Below are 26215 nucleotides of genomic sequence, written 5' to 3' on the forward strand. Positions count from 1 at the left end.
TGATACCCTTTTGCTGTAGAGATGGGAATGAGCCGAAAAGTTCAGAACCACATCACGCTTATAAGCATCCCAAAGTAGAGCAGAGTGAAATTTTCTGACCAAAAATTTTTTCAGTGAAAAATTTAGGTTCAGCAATACAAAAACATTTTGCAATTTGACATTTTCAAAATTATGAACAACTTTTCATTCCAAAATTTCCAGTTATTTTATTTACAAAAATTTAAAACATTTAAAAAATGCTCAAAATCCTAATGAAACATTTCATTTTGGGTTGCACAAAATGTTTCATTTGAACCAAAACTGTTTTTTCCAACTTTCTAATTTGCTGAAAACTGAAAGTTTTCATTTTTGGTTTGACTTGAAACAACTTTTTCCAATCTTTTTATGAAATTGCCAGTGAACTGAAAAAAATTGTTATTCACCCTGTTCTACCCTCAAATTTTTGTTTGTTTGTTTTTGTTTGTTTGTTTATAGTCAGGGCCCATCTTTGATCTGAAGACAAGTAATAAAGGTGAAATTCAATCAAATTGCAGAGAGCCAGCACACAGACTATGCTCCACTTACCTCCTATTTAACCTTCAACTTTGAGGGCTTGAGTTGGACTTCAATGCTGCACAGGCTTTCTGCTGGCTCTCAGCATACGGGTAAATTCATCCTCTGAGAGGAATAAGCTTTGTGGATAGTGAATGAGCTGGGGACACATGGACAGAAATTCTGGCCTCAGTGAAGTCAATGGTGGGTTTGCCGTTGTCTTCATCAAGGCCAGGATTTCAACCAATGCATCTAAGAATTTCTGTGCCATATGGAAGTGGATAATGTGATTTCTTAGGGGGGTAAAATTAGGTAAAAGCTTCTCTCTCCTTTTCTGTATGCCTAAAAATGTTCCTTTCTTCCCCTTTTCTGCTTGTTTCTTTGTATGTCTTTTAGAACCTCTTCCCATAAGCAGCGTTTCTATCTATGACTACAAACCATCTCCAGAAACAGGAGTGTTGTTTGAAATTCAGTATCCAGAGAAGTACAATGTTTTCACCAGAGTAAACATAAGCTATTGGGAAGGCAAAGACTATAGAACAATGTTATACAAAGGTAGGAAGAAGAAAAAAACTATTGAAAACAATGCAAATATGGTTAATCTAAATATCTACCATCTATTGACACTTAATTTATTGCAGTTGAATCTACAGGAAAATAAAAAGGAGTGCCAAGTGACCTGTAGGTTTAAGTAATTAGTGATTCTAATGATGTTATAACTACCTATTTAAATAGCCTATATGTTATAGAGAGGTAGTAGCCTCTCCGTAGTTGAGATGGCCACTCATCTTCAATTTTAAGCCCAATTCCCATCCTAGCTCTAAAATCCACAGAGAAAGGAATATTGTCCTCAGTATTGGTACATGAACACTGAGGTTGGATAGAATTTTCCCATTCAAACTGAAGTTAATTGGACAAGGGGTTCCCAATTTATGACACCTCAAAATAAAGGTGTTCACTGGAATCCAAAACGTGTTCTAATCTTTTCTTTTGGTGCTGTTCTGTAGCCAAAAAGTCAGAAAGAAGGAGAGCTACAATGTAGTTTATAGAACTCATGTGGTGATCTAGGGTGAAATTCTGGCCATATTGATGTCAGTGGCAAAAGCCAGGATTTCACCCCGAGTGCCCAAGACCAAAGATTAGTTGATTGAACAGCTAACTGTAGACGTTATTATTGTTATGAATTGTAACATTGGAACGAGCTATTAGCTCAGAAAGGCTTAAAATAAGATAACAGTTGACTGACAAAGAGACATAAAACAATGGTCCTGACTGAAGACCACTAGCACTTCCTACACAAGCAGAGTGCTAGCGCCAGTGCTGCAGCTGCAGTAGAACCTCAGAGTGACGAACACCTCAGGACTGGAGGTTGTTTGTAACGCTAAACAAAACGTTACGTTGGCTCTTTCAAAAGTTTACAACTGAACATTGAGATAATACAGCTTTGAAACTTTACTATGCAGAAGAAAAATGCTGCTTTCCCTTTTATTTTTTAAAATAGTTTACATTTAACATGATACTGTACTGTATTTGCTTTTGGGGTGGGGGAGGGGGAGTGGCGGTCTCTGCTGCTGCTTGAGTGTGTACTTCCGGTTCCAAATGCGGTGTGTGGTTGACTGGTCAGTTCATAACTCTGAGGTTCTACTGTATATCACAGCTCAGGAAATTATATTCTTCTGACAGAGCACATAAACGCTTCCTCGGGTGTCAAATGGAAAATAATTCTTAATTTCTTTCTTAACCTGTTGGGCAAGGTTGGTGTCTGTTCCCACAATCCATACCACAGCTAGGTCTGTTTCCGTGATAAGTGAATCTTTGGCAGGAACGGCTACAGTTGCTGCAAAACAGTTTCCATTATAAGATTTTTGTCTCCACTCATTCTTAAGTTTCTGAAATATTCACCTTTTGGGCTGAAATTTTCTAGGCTTAGACTCTCCTCCTAAAGGGGAAATACGCCTATGGAAAAGTGCCATCCCAATGAATGTGTTGGTAAAAAGATGTGCTTCATTGAGTTTTCAGCCAGTTTTGCAGAATCATCTGCAATTTACTGAATGTTACCCTGAAAGTATTTTGGGCTGGGAAAACGTAATCACATCTAACATTCCATGGCAATGTGATGACAATGAATCAGATCATATTCTACCTTCAGTTATGCTAGTTTAAATCTGAAGGTACTCCCATTGAATTAGTACTGTCTATAGTATCAGATGCAAATAAGCTTGTCCTGGGAGAAAAACTCTGAAAGGTGACAAAAGGATATGGATATATACACAGCCCCCAAAGGGTTAATCGTGTAGCTACCTTATTTGCTCAGAATTGCACAATAGCCAGCAGAATTGTCCTAACAAGCAAATGAATTTTATTGGATGCATAATACATAAAATCACTATGAAGAGTTGCCATGCAATGCTATTCCAAGGGGTAGGGGAAGGAGTGAAATCAGCAGCAATATTTGTTGACTTCATGGCTATGCTACTGCTATAAATAAATAAATGCACCCTGGCTTTTTATTTAATTATTTGAGGCAGGCATTAATCAGCCACAAAGTCCCCACCCCCAAATAGCCCTGATTCTCCCGACTCCCACATGCATTAATGTTAGAGATTAACCCAGATCTCGTCATTACAAACTGAGCCCATTTCTGTTATGTGTACTATGAAAGTTGTCCACTGACTATCTTATCCTGAACATGATGTCTTAATTCACTAGAAGACCAGGGAACGTTTGTATGCAGTAGTTACAGGGATTTGGAAGCTTTTTGTCTTTTTATCAGCTGTTCTTCGCTATGCTAATATCATGTTGAACAGGGTTGCCAGTTGCAATTATCTTTCCCAGGAAAATGGTTCATGTTCATTTTGCTGCTTTTTGCATCTAAGTACCTTTGACAATCAGGAAAAACACTGGCAAACTCAATTATTGGGATTTTATCACTTAGACTGGGCTAACCTATGTTAAACATCCAGAACACCGCTCGTTTAAAGTGTGCCACCATATTATCTGAAAGTGAACATTTAATGTAAGTCGGGTTGTTGGTTTTTTGTTTGTGTGTTTTTTGCCCTTCTACAGATTTCTTTAAAGGTAAAACAGTTTTCAATCACTGGCTGCCAGGAATATGCTACAGCAACATCACATTTCAGTTGGTGTCGGAAGCAACATTCAACAAAAGCACCCTAGTGGAATATAGCGGTGTCAGGCATGAACCCAAACAGCACAGAACAGGTGAAGAAAATGTATATATATACCGTTGACAGCATGTCTACATGCAACACTGTGCAAGGGGTAATGTCTCAATGTTTCCATTATGAAATTTGCTTATAAAAAGTACGTACTGCCTAAAACAAGATATTCTAGGCTTTCTCTCCAGGGATAAGAAGCAATTTGCCAGCAGTTACAAATTACCACACAACTCTTTCCACAGCAGAATATATTTATTTAAGGGTAAAGGAATAGAGAGAAAACATACAGCAGATAACAAAAGGTTCAGAAATTGGCCATCAATCCTATGGGGCCCTGACAGGCCGAAGTCCTTCCAACCTTTCAGCAAGTGTTGGGGCCCCTACTGTTTAAACTCAGCCTTTTATACCAAAACCCTTTCTTTGTTCCCCTTGCGCCTTTCGTACCTGTTGGAACCAGTATATAACAACCACCCAAGAGGTAATACTTCTCTGGAGCTGTTTACGATCTCAGGGATCTCAGTAATCACTCCCCACTGTTTTTCAGTTCCTGGATGAACTGCAGTAATCCTCCCCCCATGAAGGTAAATACAATTCCTAGCCCACAATGTTACACAGAACATTCATAAATTTAATACAGTACAATCCACAAAGGTACTGAATGTGGTTGCAATCTATTACAGCAGCTATTGTACAAAATGCTCCAGTTAGAAACCCATGCTGTGTATCATCTGAAATTTTAAGATCAAGCTTTCCCTTGACATAAAGTGTTAACTTCATTCTAGATGTTTGCACAAAGCTGGCTGCTAAAATTATGAGGGAAAAGCCATATAGTGATCAGGATGACATTTTACATCATGAGTTGTTGTGCGGTGTATTAAGATATTTTTTCTGTATTTCTCAACCCTTTCACAGTTCCACAAAAATAATTTTCCATGTACAAGAGGATTTAAAAGGTACAACGAAAGAAACAAAGAGCCCAACTTACAAACACACTCTTGATTATTTTTACTCATGTTCTCACATCAGAGCAACTTAGTTGGGCTATTCATGAGCAAATTTATTACAGTGTCCCCACATCTACATTACTACATTCCTGTATGCTCTAGCCCTGATTCTTCTCTCCCTTTATGTTAGTTTTACCCACATGGAGTTAGTCTTGGCTTATACCTGTATAAGCAAGAAAAGAATCTTAATAGAAAGAACAAAGAATTTCAAAATATTGTGTATTTTCTCTTGCTGCAAACTAGACATGCTAATTTCCATGATGAATTAACTAACTGCTGTAGGGGTATATTAAACATACATATATTTTTTTAAATCTTTTCTCTTCTAGTTCCCTACCCTCCTCGAAATATTTCTGTCCAGATTGTACATATGAACAAGAATAACTGGGAGGAACACAGTGGGAATTTCCCAGAAGAATCATTCATGGGACCACAGGATGTAATAGGGCAAGATAAACTTACCCATTTTTCTAATGACCCCACTGAAATTCCCTCAGCAAACACCTCTTATGCATGGCCTGATTACCACTATAACAGCACTGATTACACAACTACATCCCAACCATACTGGTGGACTAATGAAGCCGATTCGTCAGAAAGTGAAGATGAGTTTGTCAATGTAGTTCCCAGTGAATATGAGAACACCAGTACAGCCAGCATGTCAGGGAAACTTACACCAGGAACTCCATCTTTCCTCCCTGTGCAAATGGTGCTAAGCTGGTTGCCACCAAAACCACCCACGGCATTTGATGGATTTCATATTAACATTGAAAGAGAAGGTAAAGTAAAACCCAGGCCTTTTTTATATCCTTCCTAGTGGTGAATTCTTCTCCTCAGAATAATTAGGGGATAGCAAACCTTAAGTATTTTAATTCAGATTTCTTGTGTCTGCAAAACTGGGATGGAGATAAGAATATGCATTCGTTGTATAATGTACGGTGTTTCTTGTTTCTGGTCAGGCTGGAAATACTACAAGAAGTTCTCCTGTATCATGTGGGTTCTTCCTGACTAAGATGAAACATAGCATCAATTTAAGTTCTGACATAGTCTACATATTCCCTGCATTGTCAGGAGAGATTAACGTGATGCTCTAATAGGTCCTTTCTGTTTCCACCTGCTATGATCTTTCTTATTTCATTCAGGACCAGTAGTGAGTGCAGTGACGTGGAGAAATGAAATCTAAACATGGGAACCAGATCTCAGCTGCTCTGAGCTCATACTTGTGCAACTCACACACATTTGTAACGAGAGCTAACCAAATATTGTATTAATAAATTCACTTTGATTCACTTTGAGTTCTGGGCAAAAGCTCAGGCTACATTATTATTGCTTACTCCAAGTGTTCAAGAATCATGAGAATTTAAAATTTGGGTTTTTTTATTTGCCTTTTAGGGTTTTGAGCCTTTCTGGTTCACATTTTCAAGCTTTTTTTCTGCCAAAATGAATCCCGCCCCGCTTTCTTTTTAATGAAAGCTGAGATTCTTACAAAATAACATGATCTGAGGCATTATGAAAAACATCAAATATTGCAAGACTCGCAATAAAATCATGAGAATTGGTAAGCTTGTTGTTACTGGCAAAGCAGCATTAACATAAATCTGCATTGTGACCAGGCTGTAGTCTCATATGGAGCTACCAAATCAGGAGTAATTTCCGTAAGAGACAGGGTTTCTGGGTTAAGGAGGACCCTGGAACACCCCTCTGAAACACCCTTCTATAGCTTTGACCATGGAGTGTGAACTCAGGGGTTTTGAGGAAGCTAGAGTCACATGCCGCTTGGCCAGCTTTTTTCTTGCATACACGCACAGAAGAGACAACTTGATTTTGGGCCATAGTGAAGAGGTTCTGCCCACTATCTTATTTCACTGTAAGAGTGTTGCCCTGTACATTATTATTTTTAAATATCTCATCTTTTTATACTACTAAAGATGCTTTCAATAGGATTCTTGTTGCACAGGAGTTTCACATGTGCATACTGTTTACTCCTTTTGTCGAGTCTAAGTGCTGTATCTATTGTGAAGTCACAAGCTCCCTAGGAGTTGATTATGAGGCTCACAAGCAAAGCATGGGGACTTCAGGTTGGACGTGAACAATGCAAACAGATGAAATGCTTAAACAACATGGATCAACTTTTCATGTAAATATCCTTAGGGCTTGTCTACCTATGAGCTAGCCAAAAATAGCTATTGTGGAATAGCTTTTGGAAGTGGCTTAAGCACAAAAAGGCACTGAGTACACAATAAAAGTGTCCGTGTGGGGAGTTACTGTGGAATAGCTCTTGTACTTTTAAATTCACACGCTAGCTTATTTTGCAACAGCTTCCCCGTGTCTACAAGTCCTAAGTGGGGGAGGGAAGGGATCATAGGACTTAATTCTCTTTTTTTTTACACCAGTTTTACAGTGGTGTAAAGATTGCTCCACTGACTTCATTGTAGTTACTCCATATCTACACTGGTGTCAGTGAGAGCAGAATCAAGCCCATAGAATGTAGAGATTAAAAAGATCTATTGCATCATCCAGCTGTCCCTGCCTGTGGAGAAGTTTCCCTATGGAGCCTAAAGTAAAAGAGAGAGAAAGAGAGAGAGAAAATATAGGCTATCTTCAGGCAAAAGTTTCTCTAAATGGAAAGCTGAAAAACATGTTCTGTAGGGTGTTTAGGGGGTGGTTGGTGGGATATGGGAGAGGGCCTTTAATGTATCATAAAACAACAGTGAGGTAACCTGCGCTAGAGATTTTTTCATTCACTTCTCCAGATGATTTTTCAACTGACCCTTTCTGACAGCAGTTTTCTTAGACTTTCTGCTGTTTGGGGCAGGGAAATTTTTCAGAACAATAAGGGGAGAGAAGAAAAAATAGCAAACCCTTTTCTTCCCCACTACATTGTTTTTCACTTTCAAGTGTTTCATGGTCACGACAATCTTACTTAATCATCAGTGTTACTGAGTGAAATTTTGACCATGGTCTATTATTACTTTATACCTATACGTGAGCCTTGGTCATTAATTATTCTTGGGCTGACAGCAAGGGAATAAAACTACCTGCATAAATCCAGACCTCTTCAATACCTTTTCATCCTGCAGCAGAGGCAGCATTAGCATATCCAATACAAATCAGTTCCTCGGTAGCCAGAGCCCTCTCAAATTTCAATTAATTTACACTTCTTTTTCTTCTTCTTCCCTGATTTAGAGAACTCCACAGAATTTTTGACGGTAGGTGAGGATACTCATGAATTTATTGCTGAACTGAAAGAACCGGGGAAATATAAGTTATCTGTGACAACCTTTAGTTCCTCTGGATCTTGTGAAATTCGGAGAAGTCATTCAGCCAAAACGCTTAGTTTTTACATCAGTAAGTATCTAAGTGATGATTTCACCCATACAATGTATCTTTAACAGTATATAAGGTGTGATAAATGAAACACTGAATGAGGTTATTCATCAAACTAGTAGGCTCCTTTGCAACCTACAACAGTCCCAACAGAGCCTGGTCTCCATGAATTTTCATATGGCAGGGAACAAGATACACTGAAACCAGGTAAGCAAACCTGCCCTCATGGGCCTTTATCCTGCAATCTTGTCTGTGTTAAGAATCAAATGTTGGGTAAATATCTAGTAGAGTCATTGCTAGCTGTTCAAGAAGGAACTCACATGAACATGGAACTTGAATCTTTTGCAGACAAAATGAAAGATAGGCCCAACCTTCAAAATTCAGAACTAGGAAAACTATATGATGATTTACTTGTAGGATTCTGGGGGTGAGGGTTAACTGTAGGTTTTATAAAACAGTGTAATCCATGTGAAATATCACCATATAGCTTAAATCTAGATCACGACTTACAGCTAGGTCAATAAGTGAGATACAGGTAGATTAGCTCAGACTTTCACCCATCTGAGGACCAAGTTCACATTTTCAGACACAAGTGCATGAGATGCCTGAATAACTCCACCAACAAGAAAGCGAGACAAACCTTGCACAAAAGAAAATGAACAGACAAATGCAGTCTACAGAATCCCATACAGATAAGAAATGTGTGCAGCACCAGCCAGCCTCCACTCTGAGAGAATGGCACCTATCTAGAGACAGAATACTACAGCTAGATATCATAGATGCAGTTGGCAGCATTGCCTATAGTTCTTGTCTATAATGCCTAACACTTTCCATTATAATCCCCTGGTTTTAGTTGCTTATAACCTTTCCAAACTTTAACTATGCATGATGAAATTTTCCATGCCAGATGGCTGCCTTGAGCGGAATGTTTTTTTCAAGGTTTCAGAAATTCTATCACTGAACAATGAACTGCTCTTGGAGACCAAAGAGAGAGAAGAAGAGAGGGACAGCTGATGCAAGAAGGGGTGCCACAGTACCTCTGCTATGACAATTTCACCTCCCTGTGAATTTTTTCAGATACCAGCTAGTAATAGATATTGCATAACAGCAGATTCATATACTATATTTTAAATTTGATAGCAATAATACAGGACTATACTATCCCATTTCCAACCCTCCTCCTCAAAGTTTGGGATATAAATTAATCTTATTTATTCCTGTTAAATACAATACAATTTATTCCTAATAAATTACAATTCCTTCTAGCCAGGGTTGGTGCCCGCCAGGAAATGTAATATTCAAAAGATGTAATACGTAAGGGGAGCTATGCCAAGGATGAATTTGGCCCATTGTGTACAAAGAGCATTATCTGTGTTAAAATGATACAGTAATGTAATAAATGTTTACAGGCTATATGAAATGCCGAAGGTGGGGTTTTGTAATTCATAGACTCTAAGGCCAGAAGGACCATTATGATCATCTAGTCTGACTTCCTGCCAGGGCTGGCTCAGTGTTTTTGCCACCCCAAGTGGTGGGCGGGAGGGGAAAAAAGGTGCGATTGGTGGCACTTTGGCGGCAGCTCTACCATCGCCGCTTCATTCTTCAGCAGCAATTCGGCGGCAGGTCCTTCCCTCCAAGAGGACAGAGGGACCCGCCGCCGAATTGCCGGATGTGCTGCCCCTTTCCGTTGGCCGCCCCAAGCACTTGCTTGCTGTGCTGGTGCCTGGAGCCAGCCTTGCTTCCTGCATGGCACAAGCCATAGAACTTCTCCAAAATAATTCCTAAAGCAGATCTTTTAGCAAAACATCCAATCTTGGTTTTAAAATAGGCAGTGATGGAAAATCCACCATGACCCTTGTTAAATTGTTCTAATGGTTAATTACCCTCACCCTTAAAAATTTACACCATATTTCCCATTGGAATAGCTTCAACTTAGCCATTCGACCTTTCTCCACCAGACTGAAGAGCCCATTATTAAATATTTGTTTCTGATGTAGGTTCTTATAGATAATCAAGTCACCCCTTCACCTCCTCTTTCTTAAGATAAATAGATTGATCTCCTTGAGTCCGTAAGGCATGTTTTCTAATCCTTAAATCAGTCTCATGGCTCTTCTCTGAACCCTCTCCAATTTTCAACCTCCTTCTTTAATTATGGGATCAGAACTGGATGCAGTACTCCAGCAGCAGTCTCAATATAGAGATAAAAGCCCTCAACTCTGGCTCAAGATTGCTCTATTTATGCATCCCAGGATCACTTTCATTCTTTTGGCCCCCAGCATCACACTAGGAGCTCATCTTCATCTGATTACCCACCATGACCCCAAATCTCTTTCAGAGTCACTGCTTCCCTGGATAGAGTTCCCTATGTATGTATGACCTATATTCTTTGTTCTTGGATGTACACATTTACATTTAACTGTACTGTATTAAAACACACATAAATGTGTACATGTAGGAACAAATGGGGGCAAGGGATAGCTCAGTGGTTTGAGCATTGGCCTGCTAAACCCAGGGTTGTGAGTTCAAGCCTTGAAGGGGCCATTTAGGGATCTTAGGCAAAAATCTGTCTGGGGATTGGCCCTGTTTTGAGCAGGGGATTGGACTAGATGACCTCCTGACGTCCTTTCCAACCTTGATATTCTATGAAATGCTGTTTTCAGTTTGCTTTGAAAGCCTGTAGGACAGCACAGAGATTTGTTCAGTGCTCTTTGCTTGTCCTCTCAAATCCCAAAAGACTCAAGACTCTTAGTATTCTAGGTGGATTTTATAAGCCTTTCTGGTGGCCTGCCAAGACTGAGGTTTCCACAGGAAGCACATGGGGAGAAATTACCCCTTCCTCCCAGTTTATCTAGCTAATTGGGCTTTGCGTGGTGAAATGTACAGAAGTTGGGGAGCGGAACACACTCCCAAACTGTGGTCAGGGCATGGGGGAAGCTCTGCAGTTCCTGCACAGCCACTGTTCAAGTTCCTGGGCTTAGAATAAGAGCTGCAACCCCTACACGTACTCGGTGACCACACAGACATCCTGATGACCCTTCTCCTGTCTGTGCTGATCTACAAATACTGAAATGAATTGGTGGTTTCAGTCCTGTTTGTGTCCTGGGGTCCGTATCACAAAATTCCCTGTTGCTATTGGCACTAATGGGCCATCTCCGCAGCAGAGACCAAGCGCTGATTGGGCATGGAGACCAAACGACATTGTAGTATAGCAGTGAATCTTACTGGTGGGGCAGTGTGGGGAGCTCTTGCTGCTGTTGTCAGTTCTGTCCCGGGTCTGTCGGTGTAAAGGGCTGTCAATTCAGCACCTTTCACTATCATGAAATTGACTTCTAACAGCAGAATGTTTTAAGACACAAATGCAGGCACTCTAAATGCACAGGGTAAAGCCAGGGATTTGGCCTGCCTTATGTGTTCTTCTCTGGGAATGTTTCAGGTCCGACAGGGGAATGGATTGAAGAACTGACAGAAAAGCCCCAGCACGTGAGTGTGACTGTGCTAAGTTCTACCACTGCCTTAATGTCCTGGACGTCTTCACAAAACAGCAGCAGCAACAACACGATAGTGTCTGTTGTGTCACTGACCTGCCAGAAGCAAAAGGAGAGTCAAAGACTTGAAAAGCATTATTGCACCGAGGTAAGGGGCAGAAAATATAGACTCCTCAAATACAGTAAGAAAAAGAAATACATTCAGTAAATCGCCTTATAATAGTGCTCACTGGGTTGTGTACGAAGCAACATTTTATCCATCAGTCCACAAGCGATGTTATACACTTATGAACATTATTGCGACAATAATCCAAAACACTGCAGTGACACAAGTCTAAACAGAGATAAGACACCATCCATAAGGCCCTGATTCATTAAAACACTTTAAGCATGTGCTGAAGTCCATTCCTATTCATGAAAGTATTTCAATGTATATTTAACTTTAAGCACATGCATAAGTTTTTTCTTAAACTGGGGCTAAATTTTTCATGTAGAATAATATCTAGCTCTGAATGTCCCCAAAGTTGAGGATGATGGGATCTGAGGTTTCAATTCAGGCCATTGTAGTGACAGATCTGAGTAAAGGGTGCAAGTACAAATAATCCAAACTGCCCGTGTTCTAGCTGCATCCCAGCCAATACGAATTCAGACTTCTGTGGGTTCAGGTCCACCAGAAGTGGTTTATGATGTGATGACAAAAAACCTTGAGGTAGACTAGAGGAAGAAGTTCTGGTTTGGGTTAATTTAACTTTGTGGTTAGAATGTGGGCCTGCATTACAGCTTCATGAGCACTGCAAAAATGTATTCATAACCATTTATTTGAATAAAAACTGAGAATTTGCTTGGAAAATATTTGTATTGCTTTTTAAACTATTTTCATTGAACATTTGCCCACCTCTAACCAGAACTCAGCCAGGTTCTCCTGCCTCTATTATTGATGGCCATTTGTTTGAATTCTGCCTGGTGAGCAGAAAGAAGTAAGACCTGGTACAGAGTTCATCCATTCCTTCTCCCGTTGCCTATAAATAAAAGCTATCCTACCTTCCTAAAGGAGCTCCCTAGATTGACAGTTGCACTACCATCTCCACTGTCGTAAAACATTGTTCAGGCTGACAGCTGCTTGAACAATTTCATGCTGGTAATACAAATTGTTAGAAATTGCGCTAAGATTGTTGGTGAAAAAACATCTTTCCCCTATTCACTGAAAAGATGCAGTAAAAGATACTTTTCCCAAGGCTGCTCTGTACATTTACTGAATCAGACTGAATCCACCATCTAGACAGCATCCTGCCTCTGGCACTGGCCCTGGCCCGTATCTGATGTTTCAGAGCTGAGGTTTTTATGCTGATGCTTCAGTACCAGATGCTTCAAAATGGGGGGGGGAGAAATCCATAAGCCCCCTAGCTAATTTGTACAGTGCTGTACTTGAGGGGTGGGAGAGGGTAATTCCTTTCTGACCCATGCAATCAACTGATACCTTGACTCTCATGAGGTTAGAATACTATTATAATATTGCCTTTAGCTCACATAGCTGCAGATGAATTAGATGGCCACAAAGTAATTTCAGATGTTTATTGAAACCACAGTATGTAAACACAGAGTTACACCTGAGAGGAATCTGGTGCTCTAGTCTCATTACCATACAACATACTCAATGTAAATGGCTCCTTGTTGTCATGGCTGACCTTGTACTGCAGTAATAAAGAGTGTTACATTCTCTGGGTCAAATCGTGAGTGAGCTCAGTGGGCTGAGCAATCACAATTCCCATCTCAGCATTTGACTATCCTGTTCTCACTGAAATGAATCAACATTTTGCCATTGACTTCAGTAGGTTCAGAATTATGTCCTTTGCCGCTGAAATGCAGCTAGGTGAGTACTATTTCGGCCCTTCTTTTTTCTTTCTTACTCACCAAAGGAATACTTTGTATCTTATTTGTTCCCCTTCTGATAGGTGAATTCAAGCAACAGCATCATTGAAAATCTTGTTCCCGGTGCCCAGTACCAGGTTGTGATTTATTTACGCAAAGGCCCATTGGTTGGACCTCCTTCTGATCCTGTTACATTTGCCATTGGTAACCCATGCGTCTACTATTCAAACTGACTTTTTGTTTTGAACAGCTTATCTATTAAATCTCTTAGGGTGCTCCTCCACTGGAGCAGGAGATGTAATTTCTAGTTCGGGTAGACATACCCACGCTAGTTCTTGTCAAGCTAGCAAGCTGAAAATACCAGTGTGGCTGGACAGTCTAGTCACTCCAGATGGGATTGTACTTGGGATGGTTAGCCCATCACACCACCTGTGCACCGGGATTGCACTGCTGTTTTTAGCGTGCTAGCTTGATCCAAGCTACAGATACATCTACCCCAGCTTGAAGTTACACCTTCAGCCCCAGTGTAGACATATCCAGAGTCTGTTCAGAAGTGTATCATGTTTTGCTGGGTATGCTTGCCATGTTGGTGGTTAAAATAGTTTATTTTTCATGTGTTTAACTCCATTACTGAGGATGGGAAGAAGTGCAGGAGGTATCTGAAGGTGTCTTCAGTGAAAAGAGTGACACAGCCTATTAGAGGGTTAGGCTTTCACTCCAACATACAAGGAGTTATGTCTAAGATTTAGAAATGAGGGAGCTGAAGTTAGGGACCTATATTTATACTTAAGAACCTAAATAAATAGTGTCACTTTTAGAGGTGCGGAGCATCCATGAGAGTTGGTGTCTTCAGTAGGAGCTGAGAGTAGTTCAGCACCTTGGAAATTAAGCCATTAATTTGTACATGGATTTAGGAACCTAACTTTAAGCTACCAGGTTTTCTGAGAAAATGCCCCGTAAGGGATACAGTGTGCCACCGTGGTTAAGACACTGGACTGAGATTCAGGAGATCTGGGGTTTTTTCCTGGTTCTGTCGCTGGCTTGTCGTATGCCTTGTAAGAGAGCAGGTGACTAGAAAGTAGGGCTCCTTGTTTCTTCTCCAAACTATTACGCACTGTCCTTGATGGAAGGAAAAAAGAGAAAATGACAAAATTAACTAAATAAGACCTGCCCAGAGCCCATGTACTCCAAGCAGTCTGCTTACACACTGCCAATTGCAGGATCTGGGTCTAAGGCAATATGTCCAAATAAATAGTCTATAAATTGGTGAGAAGGTATTTTTAATGGGGGGGGGCAGTTTGGGGAGGTTATTAGAGAAAACTTGTGCCCAACTTCTAAGAAATATCAAATATTGGGCATATTTTACAAATTTCCCATGTTTTTCACAAATATTTGGGCTGCTAAAGTTTTGTTCACCAGCTGTAAAGACTTGAAACATTTTCAAATTTCTGCTTTTATTTGAAAAGCTAAACCAAAAAAAAAAAAAAAAAGAGGTAAACTTCTCTAAGTTTCCCCCCACCCAACCCCCCATAACCCAAAAGTTCTTGCCCAAAGGCCATTTCTAGGCATATCTTCTAATCTGGATTTTGTAACTAAATTAAGGGTGTCATGGAATCAAACAATAATGTGCGACACATTCAAACAAGGGCAAATTCATAATTCAAATTCCTATTTAAAAGGTTTGGTTTGGTGAAATTATTGGTGGTGGTTAAGGCTAAAGCAAAAATAAGAGAAATAACACTTACAAAACGTAGTTCTCCTCTTCATCCTCAATGTCATAGTTTCATTAGAAAGATATCAACAGATTCTGAGAAGGTGCTGAAAGGATAGATTTATGAGGGAATGGATGATTTTGTGCACTGTTATACATTTGGACATTCTGGGTTTTATTCTTTGCTCTGGCACCTACACAGAGTGGATTAAACTCTGCAACCTTTACTCATGCTGAGGAATACCTACTTAAGCAGGTAGTCCCATTGAAGTACACATCTGAGTAAGTGCTTTCCAGCGTGAATAAAGCTTGCAGAGTCTGGCTGTGTGAGAGATTTGTTCAAATCACTTGACCTCTCTCTATTTCAATTTCACCGTCTATAAAACAGGGATAATAACACTTGCATTCTGAGTCTTAACTAATGCTTGTAAAGCACTTTCGGATATTTTCCATGGACGGTTGAATAGACGTGAAAGTATTCTTTATTATTGTCTACGCTTTCACAAGTATCATGATTTTTAATGCCTCTGTTTTTGACTACCTACATTGAGACACCTTAAAGGATCCTGATTTTCAAAAAAGGTCTGAGCATCCTCCTTTGAAAATCAGATCTCTTCAAGACATCTCAAGTTGAGCACCCCAAAATGGAAGAACCCAAAATCTGTAGTCATTTTTGAAAGTTTAGGCCTATAAGAATCAAGGGACCAATGCTACAAGTTGTTACTTCTGTGTGGAGTCCCAACCAAGCTGTTAGGCATATGCATGGGAGTAATTATTGCCAGAATGGACCAAAAATATGAATAGATGGTTAAAGGGGAGAGAAAACTAGTTGTGAAAATGTGTGTAGTAGCTAATGACGATGTGAATAACCCCAGTTTCTTGTTTTATAGTACCCACTGGAATAAAGGATTTGATGCTTTACCCTTTGGGACCTACAGCTGTGATTCTCAGTTGGAACAGGCCTTACCTTGGGGTGTTCAGGAAATATGTTGTAGAAATGTTTTACTTCAACCCATCAACGATGACCTCTGAGTGGACGACCTACTATGAAATTGCAGCTACTGTCTCCTTAACTGCATCAGTGGTAAAGTAACCATTACAGATTATCACCCACACCTGCATGTATGGTGCTTGCTCCTGGTAATGTTTCTTTCAGATTTTGCCCACTGACCAGCAGACACACCAGATTCCATTAAACCCTGGATGTTTTCCACATGCGATAGAGAGATTTACCGTGATATTAGAGAGAGATTTTCCCCAGGGAATGCCAGAAAACCATGGTAAAGTTAATGCATGTGCAAATTATTAATTGTATACCTAGTAAGGGGATAGTAAATGGACCTTCCCTCCGTTGGAGTGTGGGTGGGTTCAGTGGCTATATATGGCACTGTAGCCCATGGGTGTTTGGTGTTCCAAGACTTCAAGGCAGATTCCTTCACAGCCTCAGTCCTTGCAGGACTTCCCTGTGCAAAGTTCATTTGCTAGGGCTGTGTTCAAGGTGAGAGGACTTGACCCTACAGAATTAAACATTAACCTCTCCCCACTGAATTTACTGTGCACTTCCACAGTTGTGTGGTCAAAAACTTTTGCAACTGTAGCATCTCCATGAGGAAATAGCATAAAGCCCCATCTACATAGCTAGCATTGATAATGTCAGTGAGCCATCTGGCATATTTTGTTTTTGAGTTATGTGCATGCCAAAAGAGACTTAAAGGCCCTGAACCTGCAAATGTGCTTAAGCATATGCATAAAGCTTTGCAAGATTCAGGACTTTCAGCAGAAGTGTACACTTCGTCCCCATCCGCGCCCCCCTCCTCCCCCCTCCACACTTTTCTAGCTGTCAAGGGGGGATGGATAAATTTTGTTAAAACTTTACCTTTGGACTGAGAAAAAACATAGACAATTTCATCTGAAGAGGATAATTATTCAGAAAGTTGAGTTTGAAAAAAACAAGGATAGCAATAGCTGTTGCTCCTATTGAAAACTATAATCATTTGTGACTCATGCATAACACCATTCATGTAGTCATTGTAGTAACACTGGTTTAATTGGAATTGAGCATGCACCTCTAAATTTAAAATGTAAAACTCTAAGGAAACGAGAAGGCAAAATAAACTACTAAATGAGTAATTAATTTGTCATTATCATGATGCAGCAGAATTCGAGTAAAACCCAAGAGATCTTAGAAATAATGACATTTAATATGAAGTTCAAAAGTTAAGATGGTTGACAAGTAATATTGTCCACTGTTTTGTGCAATTCTAGTTGATATTGATGGGAGGTACATGCAGAGACGAGGAGTTAGAGCTCTTTTATCTCAATTTAAATCTTTGCATGGAAGGATTAGATTTTTATTGGTAAATGTGGATTTCACCAAACACACACACAACGATGAAAAAATATTTCCATCAACGATAATTTAAATTTACAGATAGGCAAAGTAAGAAGAATGCTACTTAAGAACTTATTGCTTTGATGTAAGGATATTTATTTTGTATATTTTGATGTGAGATGTTGACAATTGGTGTGTTTTAAAGCTTTAGCTTTTTAATCTCCATGTCCGCTGTCATTCAATAACTCTCTGACTCCCCATGTAATTTCCCACAACTGTGAAAATTTAAATAGCTAAAATTCCAAAAAATGCTTAAAAATAAACATTGATGTTGTCTGTCAACATTGTAAGAAAATGAAAATTGAATTCTGCTAAGCCTAGCTGTCACTATACTGTTGAAATGAAAGTGAAAGTTTCTTAAAGATGAACTGCAAAATTAAATAATAAATGTTGAATCCCATATCTGATGAGGCTGCATGGCACTATGGTTTAACTAACTTTATAACATTATTTTCAGTCTTTTAAGTCTTTGGCTTTTGGGGGTTCACTAGAAATGTCCAACAATGCACCATTATAAGACTGCCCCTGAAGTTTCCCTATAACCATTACCATTCTGGCATCTGTGATATTGCAGAATCATGCATTCTGGGGCAACACTAACAAACCCTAAAAAAAAACATATTGACTTGCCTGAGATCAAAAATGGTTTTATGAAAATGTAGTTAAAAATATTCTGGGTTGAATTCCCCCCTTGTCTTGAGTATGACAGAAAAACAGAGAATATTTATATTATGAAATTTGAAACAACAAATCAAAACAAGAAGTTCTACTTTTTTTAAATGAAATTTCATTGAAATCAACGTGTTCCCATGGAACATCTTGATTTTGCCTAATGAGCATTTTCTGACAGGAAACTTCCATCACAAAACTTTGGACCATCTCTAGAAATCAATGAGAGTGTGGGGACATGAGCAAATCCCTGCTCCCACCTGTATGTTTGTACACAATATGGTTGCCATGGCTAGGAAATGGTCTCTGTGCATAGCCCATTGCACAAATTAAAGCCTCGGTCCTGCAAACACTTACATATATGAATATCTTTACTCAAGCGAATAGCTTCCTTGTGCGCAATGGTGTACTCACTGGAGTAAAGGCACACACATCCTTAGGGTGAGTACAAGATCAGGGTATAAATGATTCATGGGAATGGAATGTACGAATGGCAGCGGTCTTGCAAGAGGATATGGATCCATGCTATTGTAGCTTTTTTAATGTATTATTGCATTCCTTTCTGGGAGAAAAGAGGGTTAAGAGTAAAATTTCTTTTCAAGCATCTGCCAGAATTTAGCCCTGCTTTTTTCTCTCTCTTTGAAAAGAGTTTACAAATCTAAAAGTTCAAAATGGGCTAGATTAACCACAGATTTAAGTGGGCACTGTTCCACTCAGGTCAGCAGCATTGTACCCATTGTGGCAGCAGTAAATCTATTCTATAGCAAGTGGCAGTCATGTTTTACATTGACAAAATCTTTACTGAGCAGTGACTTGCCATTTGCTGTCCCTTTACAGAAAATAGCCAATCTATTGCCCGCTTGGTATTACAACTTTCGGGTTACCATGGTGACTTGGGGAGACCCAGAATTGAGCTGCTGTGACAGTTCTACCATCAGCTACATAACAGGTAAGCAGCAGCATGGCAAGTGGTTGATGGAGAAGTGCAAGGGGAAATGTGAGTTCTGAGGAAACATATTTAAGAAGATTATGGTGGTGTTCACCTGTAAATATTTGTGCAGGGGCATTTTAGAATTTAATTTTAAAGCCTTGTAGGGCAAAATGTGAAGGTTGTTTTGATTCATTACAGACATCATTTCATTGCTGATCTGCCCCATGAGTTTCAGTGATTCTGCTTATACCTTTATGCACCATTAGTTTTGCCCACGTTATTACTGAATTCGTGTAGCTCTATTGTGATGAATGATTGCTGATTGGCTGGAGTTAAGAGAGGGCAGGGGTCAGGAGTTATAAAGACTCAGCTTTGAAAGATTCCGTCTGTTCTGGGATCTTGGGTTGACGGGGCCTGCTCTGGCTTTGGAAGACTTAGCCTTTGACTGACATTAGCTTAGAAGCCTGGCTTAGACATAAGCCTGCCCAACCTTGAAAGATTTGCTCCACCCTTGAAAGGCTTTGCTCAGCCTAGGGTGACCAGAGGTTCCAATTTTGGGGTCTTTTTCTTTTATAGGCTCCTATTATCCCCCACCCCCTGTCCTGATTTTTCACACTTGCTGTCTGGTTACCCTAATTCAGCCTGTGAGCTTCCAGGCTAGAGCAGGCCTCTGCCTAAGCCAAAGACCAAGTTTAGTCAGGAAACATATCAGAGGCCCACACAACTTGCCTATTCAGCCAAGACAAAGGATTGTTCTAACTCTGGATTCCACTTTAGCTGGGAGCTATATTATTATGGACCAGCTAAGGGAGTTTTTGTAAATTTAATGTATTTCAGTTACTATGGGACCTAAAACTAAACAAAGTATATTTTTATTGTTCCCAAGTCCTTCTTTTTTCTCCCCACCTCTTTCCCCTTCATGGTATCTAAGTCTACACCCTACAGTTCACACACATTAAATTGCTATGTGACATTTATTACAGCATAAATAGTTAACATTCTGTAGGGCTGTTTATTTTAGTGCAAAATTAGGCTGGCCATGTTTTGTGCTACAATTTTTTCACACTCCCAGTTGGTCTTTGCTGACAAGTGTTGCCTCTGTTCATTGCAAGGGGATGGGTCGGGGAGGATAGTCTTGGGGTCAAGGCACTGGACTGACACTGGGAAGGCTACCTCTATGACCTTGGGCAAGTCACATAGAGCCAGATCCTCAGATGGCTTCATTGTCTCCCAATGAGTCCTTGACTGTGGTTGATGCCCCTTCACTCCCCACTCAGATACTTGGGGTTCAGTTCTGCAAGATGGTGAGCAACTACTGGAGATGCTGAACACCATCAACTCCCATTGACAAGGCCACCACCCTTTAGGTAACACTTTCAGGGTTGAAAGCGGAAGTAAACATATATTGCCTTTGGGAACACTATATACCTCCCAGAAATAGGTTTAAAAAGTTGTTCCAGTTTAAAAAAGCCAATGAAATACTGTGGATGGACTTCAACAAGGGTTGTGTAATTTTAGGATGATTAATAATAATTATACAAGTTCAACTAGAGTGTTTGCAGACCAACTGTGCAGCAATACATAATTGGCCAGGTGGATCAAAGATGTGTTAAAGGAGAAGGAGGTTGCCTTCCCCAGAGCTTCAGTTAATGACTACTTTTGGAAGCAGGTTATGGGAGTGGATGGTCCATTGGTCCATCTATTTCAATATCTTCCTTCCAAAATATTGGAATGGATGTACCAACGCTCACTTGACCTGCGTTCTGTTCATGCCTCTGCCACTGACTTGTTCTGTGACAAATCACTTGACCTCTCAGTGCCTCTCTTTTCTGCTCCCACCCTTATTCTGTCTTGTCTATTTAGATTGTAAGTCTTTCAGTGCAAGGAGCATATTTTACTATTTGTGTGTACATGGTAAAGCATGATGGGCTCTATCTGTTGGGGCCTCAACATGCTATCACAATACAAATAATTAATAATAAGGTACTATTCCTCCGAAACAAAAATTATATTATGGCAGAAGCAAAATTGAATTACTCTGGGGGACTTGCAATACCCTGAGCCAGTACCTGCTACTGTGTCCAACAATGACAAGAATGTTAGTTTGATATTTCTACTAAAAGGATCAGAAGTGAAATAATGTTGTTTGATACTCATCAGACTTCCATTGTTAACACCTCTAAGTTCAATTTAGCAGAAAAATCAAGCTAATGGATTGGATGTAGTGGCAGATATTGAAAGTGGGGAGCAGAGGGCCATCCATACTGCCAATTGATAACTGGGGAAATTGGATTTTTGACACACCAAAAATTTTCATGGAAAATGTCTGCTTTCCTTTTGGATGTTTGTCTGAAACCAAAGAAATATTTCCTATAGAAAAATGTTGATGGGAGGTGGGGGGGGGGGGAATCAGCAAGATTTTTTGCAGAAAGAGAAAATAAATTTCTGACCAGCTCTAATTATCTAGCTGCTGTCAAGTGATGCTGTGGTGGGAAATGAGGAAATGCCCTTTTTCCCCCTCCAAAATTTAAAACCACATCAAAATCAACTTTTCACGCAATGAGAAGGGAAGGAAAATATACATTTTCTCCCCATGACCAAAAAATCTCCATTGCCACCTGAATACTGAAAACAAATCCGATTTCCCTTAGCTTCCTGGATGTAAAAAACCCTAAATGATTCTTACCCCAATACCCAAACCTCTGGCTCCCCCAGACAACTTCTGCAGTGTGCAGTCATGTGACATTTTGAAATCTGCAAAGCATTCTTCAATGAGAATTTAACATTTGGAGAGTAGTGTAAAATACACTGAAAGCAATGCAACAATAAATAAATAGCACCAGGAACACATTACTGATTGGATCAGCCTGACAGAGGACAGTGAAGGGACAAGCACATCGGGAATTCCTGTGCAGTGGAGCCAGAATGCACCAGAACACTGTGTTCTGGAGCTTTTGAAAAGTCACGTTGCATGGAAGACACCATTTTACTCTACAAAATTGCATTCTCCATGTGGGCTGACCTCACACATTCAGTGCATGTGAGGTCACACCACATGGAGAATGCCATTTTGTAAAGCAAAATTATGTCCTCTGCATAGTCTGGAGAGCACCATTGTGTAGCGCAAGTGCACCTGTGTAACTGATGGGAAAGCAGTGAATAATTCTGATCCTGCACAAGATCAACTAGAACCCACTTTCTCCTAGCTGGGCTAAGAGCAGTAAAAATTTGTCATTAAAATTAGCCCACGTATTTTCCATCCACTCCCGACTGTTCAGGCACTTCTGCTTGGTCTGGAGGTTAGGTGGGGGAGTTGTGGAGATGGTGCTACAGAGGCAGCTCAGTGAGCACCACTTGTAGGGGATCTAATATAGATAGGCGTGATTTAGCTGTCAGACAAAAATAATCACTGAATCCTGGCTGCACTGAAGTCAATGGCAAAATCCCATCCTGAAACATCTGCCCAAACTGCTTTGGGCTCTATTGTCAATGATTTTTTGGGCATAAGACTTGTAAAATTAATAGTGACTGCCAGAGTCCTGTGAATACTCTTTGATAACATTTCTCACCCATTTTCTGTGTCAGTGTAATGAAGTCACTTTTTTAACCATTTGGTTGCTACATAATATACTCAGCCAAGCATGAGGGAAGAAATATGTCTCTCCACACCTTTGTTCTGTGCTTCAAGGACAGATTTTAAAGTGCAAGTGCCCCCGTGGGGTCCGGACTCTTCAATATGGTGTTTTCAGAAGATGCAACAAAACTCAGCCGTGGAAGGGTTACTACAAATTTTCATCTGCCATAGGGCTGTGTCCAGCTGTCATTGATGACAAGGAAAAACTGCCAGTGCCTTCAGTGGAGAAATGGATCAAGTTTTTATCTAGTAAACATGGACACAATCTGAAACAAATGAATTAACCTCTTGCGTACTCTCTCCCTTGAGTTAGATGCTTTCCAAAATCAAGAACTTTCATAGAGTTCATAGATTCAGAGAGTTTTAAGGCCAGAAGGAATCATTAGATCATCTTGGCCTGTGATTATACAGAAAATCAGACATTGCATTTCATCCGGTTACCCCTGTATTGAGCCCAATGACTTGTGTTAGGCTAAAGCATATCCTCCAGAAAGGCACCCAGTCTTGACCTGAAGACTCCAAGAAATGGAGAATCCACCATTTCCCTTGGTCATTTGTTCCAACAGTTAATCACCCTCACTGTTAAAAATGTGTGCCTTATTTCTCATTTCAATTTGTCTGCATTCAACTTCCAGCCATTGGTTCTTGTTATGTCTTTCTCCACTAGATTAAAGAGCTCTTTAGTACCTGCTATTTTCTCCCTTGTACAATGTAATCAAGTCAGCCCTCAATCTTCTTTTTGATAAGCTAAACAGCTCGAGCTCTTTAAGTCTCTCACTTAATGCATTTTCTCCAGCCCTCACATCATTTTTGTGGCTCTTTTCTGTACACTCCCTTTTCAATTTTTCAACGTCCTTTTAAAATGTATTCCAGAATCAATATTCCAACATGAGTCTCACCAATGCCATATACAGAGGTAAAATCATTCCCTACTTCCTACTCCCCTATGTATACAATCAAGAATTGTATTAGTCCTTTTTGTCACAGCATGACACTGGGAACACGTCTTGACTTGTTTGTATACCGTGGACCCCCGAGATCCATTTCAGAGCTATAGCTTTCCAGGATACCCTGTGCCGTAGGTATGTACAGCCTGCATTCATGCTCCTAGATATATAACTTTGCATTTGGCTATATTAAACTTCATTTTGTTTGAGTGGGCCCAGTTTACCAAGCAATCCAGATCACTCTGCCTGTTTTCATCATTATTTAATGCTCTGCCAGTATTTGTGTCATCTGCAAATTTTGTCAGCAGTGATTGTATATTTACTTCCAAATCATTGATGAAAATGTTGAATGGGGTTGGGCTTCGTACTGATCTCTGCAGAGCCCCATTAGAAACTCCCCTATTCAGTGATGATTCCCCATTGACAGCTACATTTGGAAATGTCAGTTAATCCATTTAATGTGTGATTTAATGATACTGTATAGTGCTAATTTTTAATCAGAATGTCACGTGGTACTAAGTCAAATGCTTTTACAAAAGTCTGTGTGTTGTATCTATACAGTTACCTTTATCAACCAAACCTGAAATCTCATACAAAAATTGAAATCAGATTTATTCGACAAGACCTATTTTCCATAAAACCATGTTGACTGACATTAATTCTATTCCTATCCTTTAATTCTTAATTAATTTGAATCCCGTGTTATCTTTTCTATTATTTTGCCCAGGATCAATGTCAGGCTAACAGGTCTGTAATTACCCAGTCATCCTGCTTGCCCTTTTTGAATATTGGCACAACATTAGCACTCTTCTGGAATTTCCTTGGTATTCCAAGATTTATTAAAAATTCACATCGTGGGCCATAGATCTTCTCAGCCAACTCTTTTTAGGACTCTCGGGTGCAAGTTATACGGGTCTGATGCTTTAAAAATGTTTATTCCTAGTAGATGCAGTTTAATATCCTCCTTAGTTACAAATGAACTAGAAAGCACTTCCTCCTCCTCCTCCTCCTGTGATATGAATACATTATCCTGTTTCTTTCCAAATAAAGAACAGAAATATTTATTGAACACTTTTGCCTTTCCTGTATCCTTATTAACAATATTACTTGCTCTGCACAGTTTGAGCCTGACGTTCTAAAGAAAAAGCCTCTCCTTTTCTGCTTTTCCTGCTGTTACAACCAAACTTGTGTGCTTCTCTGATTGCTGAGAGGCTAAACCTTGTAGCCTGGAAATCTCAACATACCATTTACTCTAAAACACAAAGATAATCACTGGTCTTGGGCCCAGATCCTGCAACAGGCTCCATGCAGACAGTGCCGCATGTATGTGGACCCCAATTGAAATTAATGCCTGCATGGAGCTCATTGCAGGATTGCCGTTTAAGTGATCTACTGCAGCTGGAATGTGAAAAGAATACAACATGACTAGATGACATAGATCTTTCCAGCAACCTCTGGTCTGAAGTCCCGTGTTGGAGAGGACAAGTTGTAAGGCTTCAAGAATGTATATAAGTAAATGCACCACTTATAACCCCCCTCATTCAGCACCACAGACACCTGCAGCAACTGTGATACCCTGCTGTATTTACTATATGCGACACTGTGACACCAGAAACACTGCAAAGTAGGGAACTAATGAGGTTTTAATGGCATTGCTATAAATAGTGGGATTTAAAAATACAAACAAAAACATTCATATTAAAATATAAAGCTGTTTATCTAGATGGAGGACAGAATGCACTTTGAAGCTAGTTAGTAATAAATATCATGATAAAGTGCAGCATGTATAGGTCTAAGATGGTTGGACCACCATGTGTTTGAGTATAGTCATGTCTGTTCTTATTTGGAAGTTGTCCTTTGTTCCTTCATATGGATGCTTGTAGTTTCCATTTCCTCTCTTTCTTGTGTGTTTATTTTTTACATATCTTGCTTCCTCTTCATTATAAATCTGTTAACATTTTGAATGCACACAAAAAAGAAAACAAATGATCTTGTCCGTGCTGAGAGAGAAATAGGAGAGAATTATTACCATTATTATTCATTTATTTCATTTCAATAATGCACTCAGATTGCTCATTACACAACTAGAGACAGTTCCTCCCTAGGAAAGCTTGTACTCCGACAGATAGACATAAAAATAGGATGCACTGGGCAATCCAGAGTGGGGGGACGTCTTAAATTCATTTGTTGTGGGCATCATGGAAGAAGTGGGTTTTGAGAGGGACTTGATAGAAGTTCTATAATAAATACTATTAAAATTGCTTAAAATTGTGTTTGCTACCATCCTAAATTTCCACTTCAAAAACCTTTGTCCTCCTCTTAGAGTCAAAAGTTCAAATGCAAGATAAAATGTATATGCTCAGCTACGTTTGTGACAGCAACAGTGACATCCTGTGGCCACTTTAAAAATAGTCTAGGTTCTGATTCTCCACAGTCTTGTGCCTTGTGTAGACATTCACACCTATATGAAATGAGTGTAAAAAGCACTGTATCAGAATGGTAGTGTGTTAAACTCACTCTGAACTCCCTTTGCATGGTC

At 39.8% G+C, this 26215-nt stretch overlaps 1 protein-coding gene across 2 annotated transcripts in view; it reads left to right on the forward strand.

Annotated features, from left to right (window-relative positions):
* PTPRO (protein tyrosine phosphatase receptor type O) overlaps positions 1-26215 on the forward strand; it is a 199646-nt gene that overhangs the window by 117064 nt on the left and 56367 nt on the right. For both annotated transcript variants that reach the window (XM_034781855.1, XM_034781863.1), the window contains exons 3-10: positions 928-1086; positions 3598-3750; positions 5041-5490; positions 7898-8059; positions 11472-11671; positions 13476-13596; positions 15994-16187; positions 19002-19113. In XM_034781855.1, coding sequence (XP_034637746.1) covers positions 928-1086; positions 3598-3750; positions 5041-5490; positions 7898-8059; positions 11472-11671; positions 13476-13596; positions 15994-16187; positions 19002-19113 — 1551 coding nt within the window. The remainder of the gene's footprint in view (positions 1-927; positions 1087-3597; positions 3751-5040; positions 5491-7897; positions 8060-11471; positions 11672-13475; positions 13597-15993; positions 16188-19001; positions 19114-26215) is intronic.

This window comes from Trachemys scripta, chromosome 1, assembly GCF_013100865.1.
Source record: "Trachemys scripta elegans isolate TJP31775 chromosome 1, CAS_Tse_1.0, whole genome shotgun sequence".
In the NCBI taxonomy this organism is placed as follows: Eukaryota; Metazoa; Chordata; order Testudines; family Emydidae; genus Trachemys; species Trachemys scripta.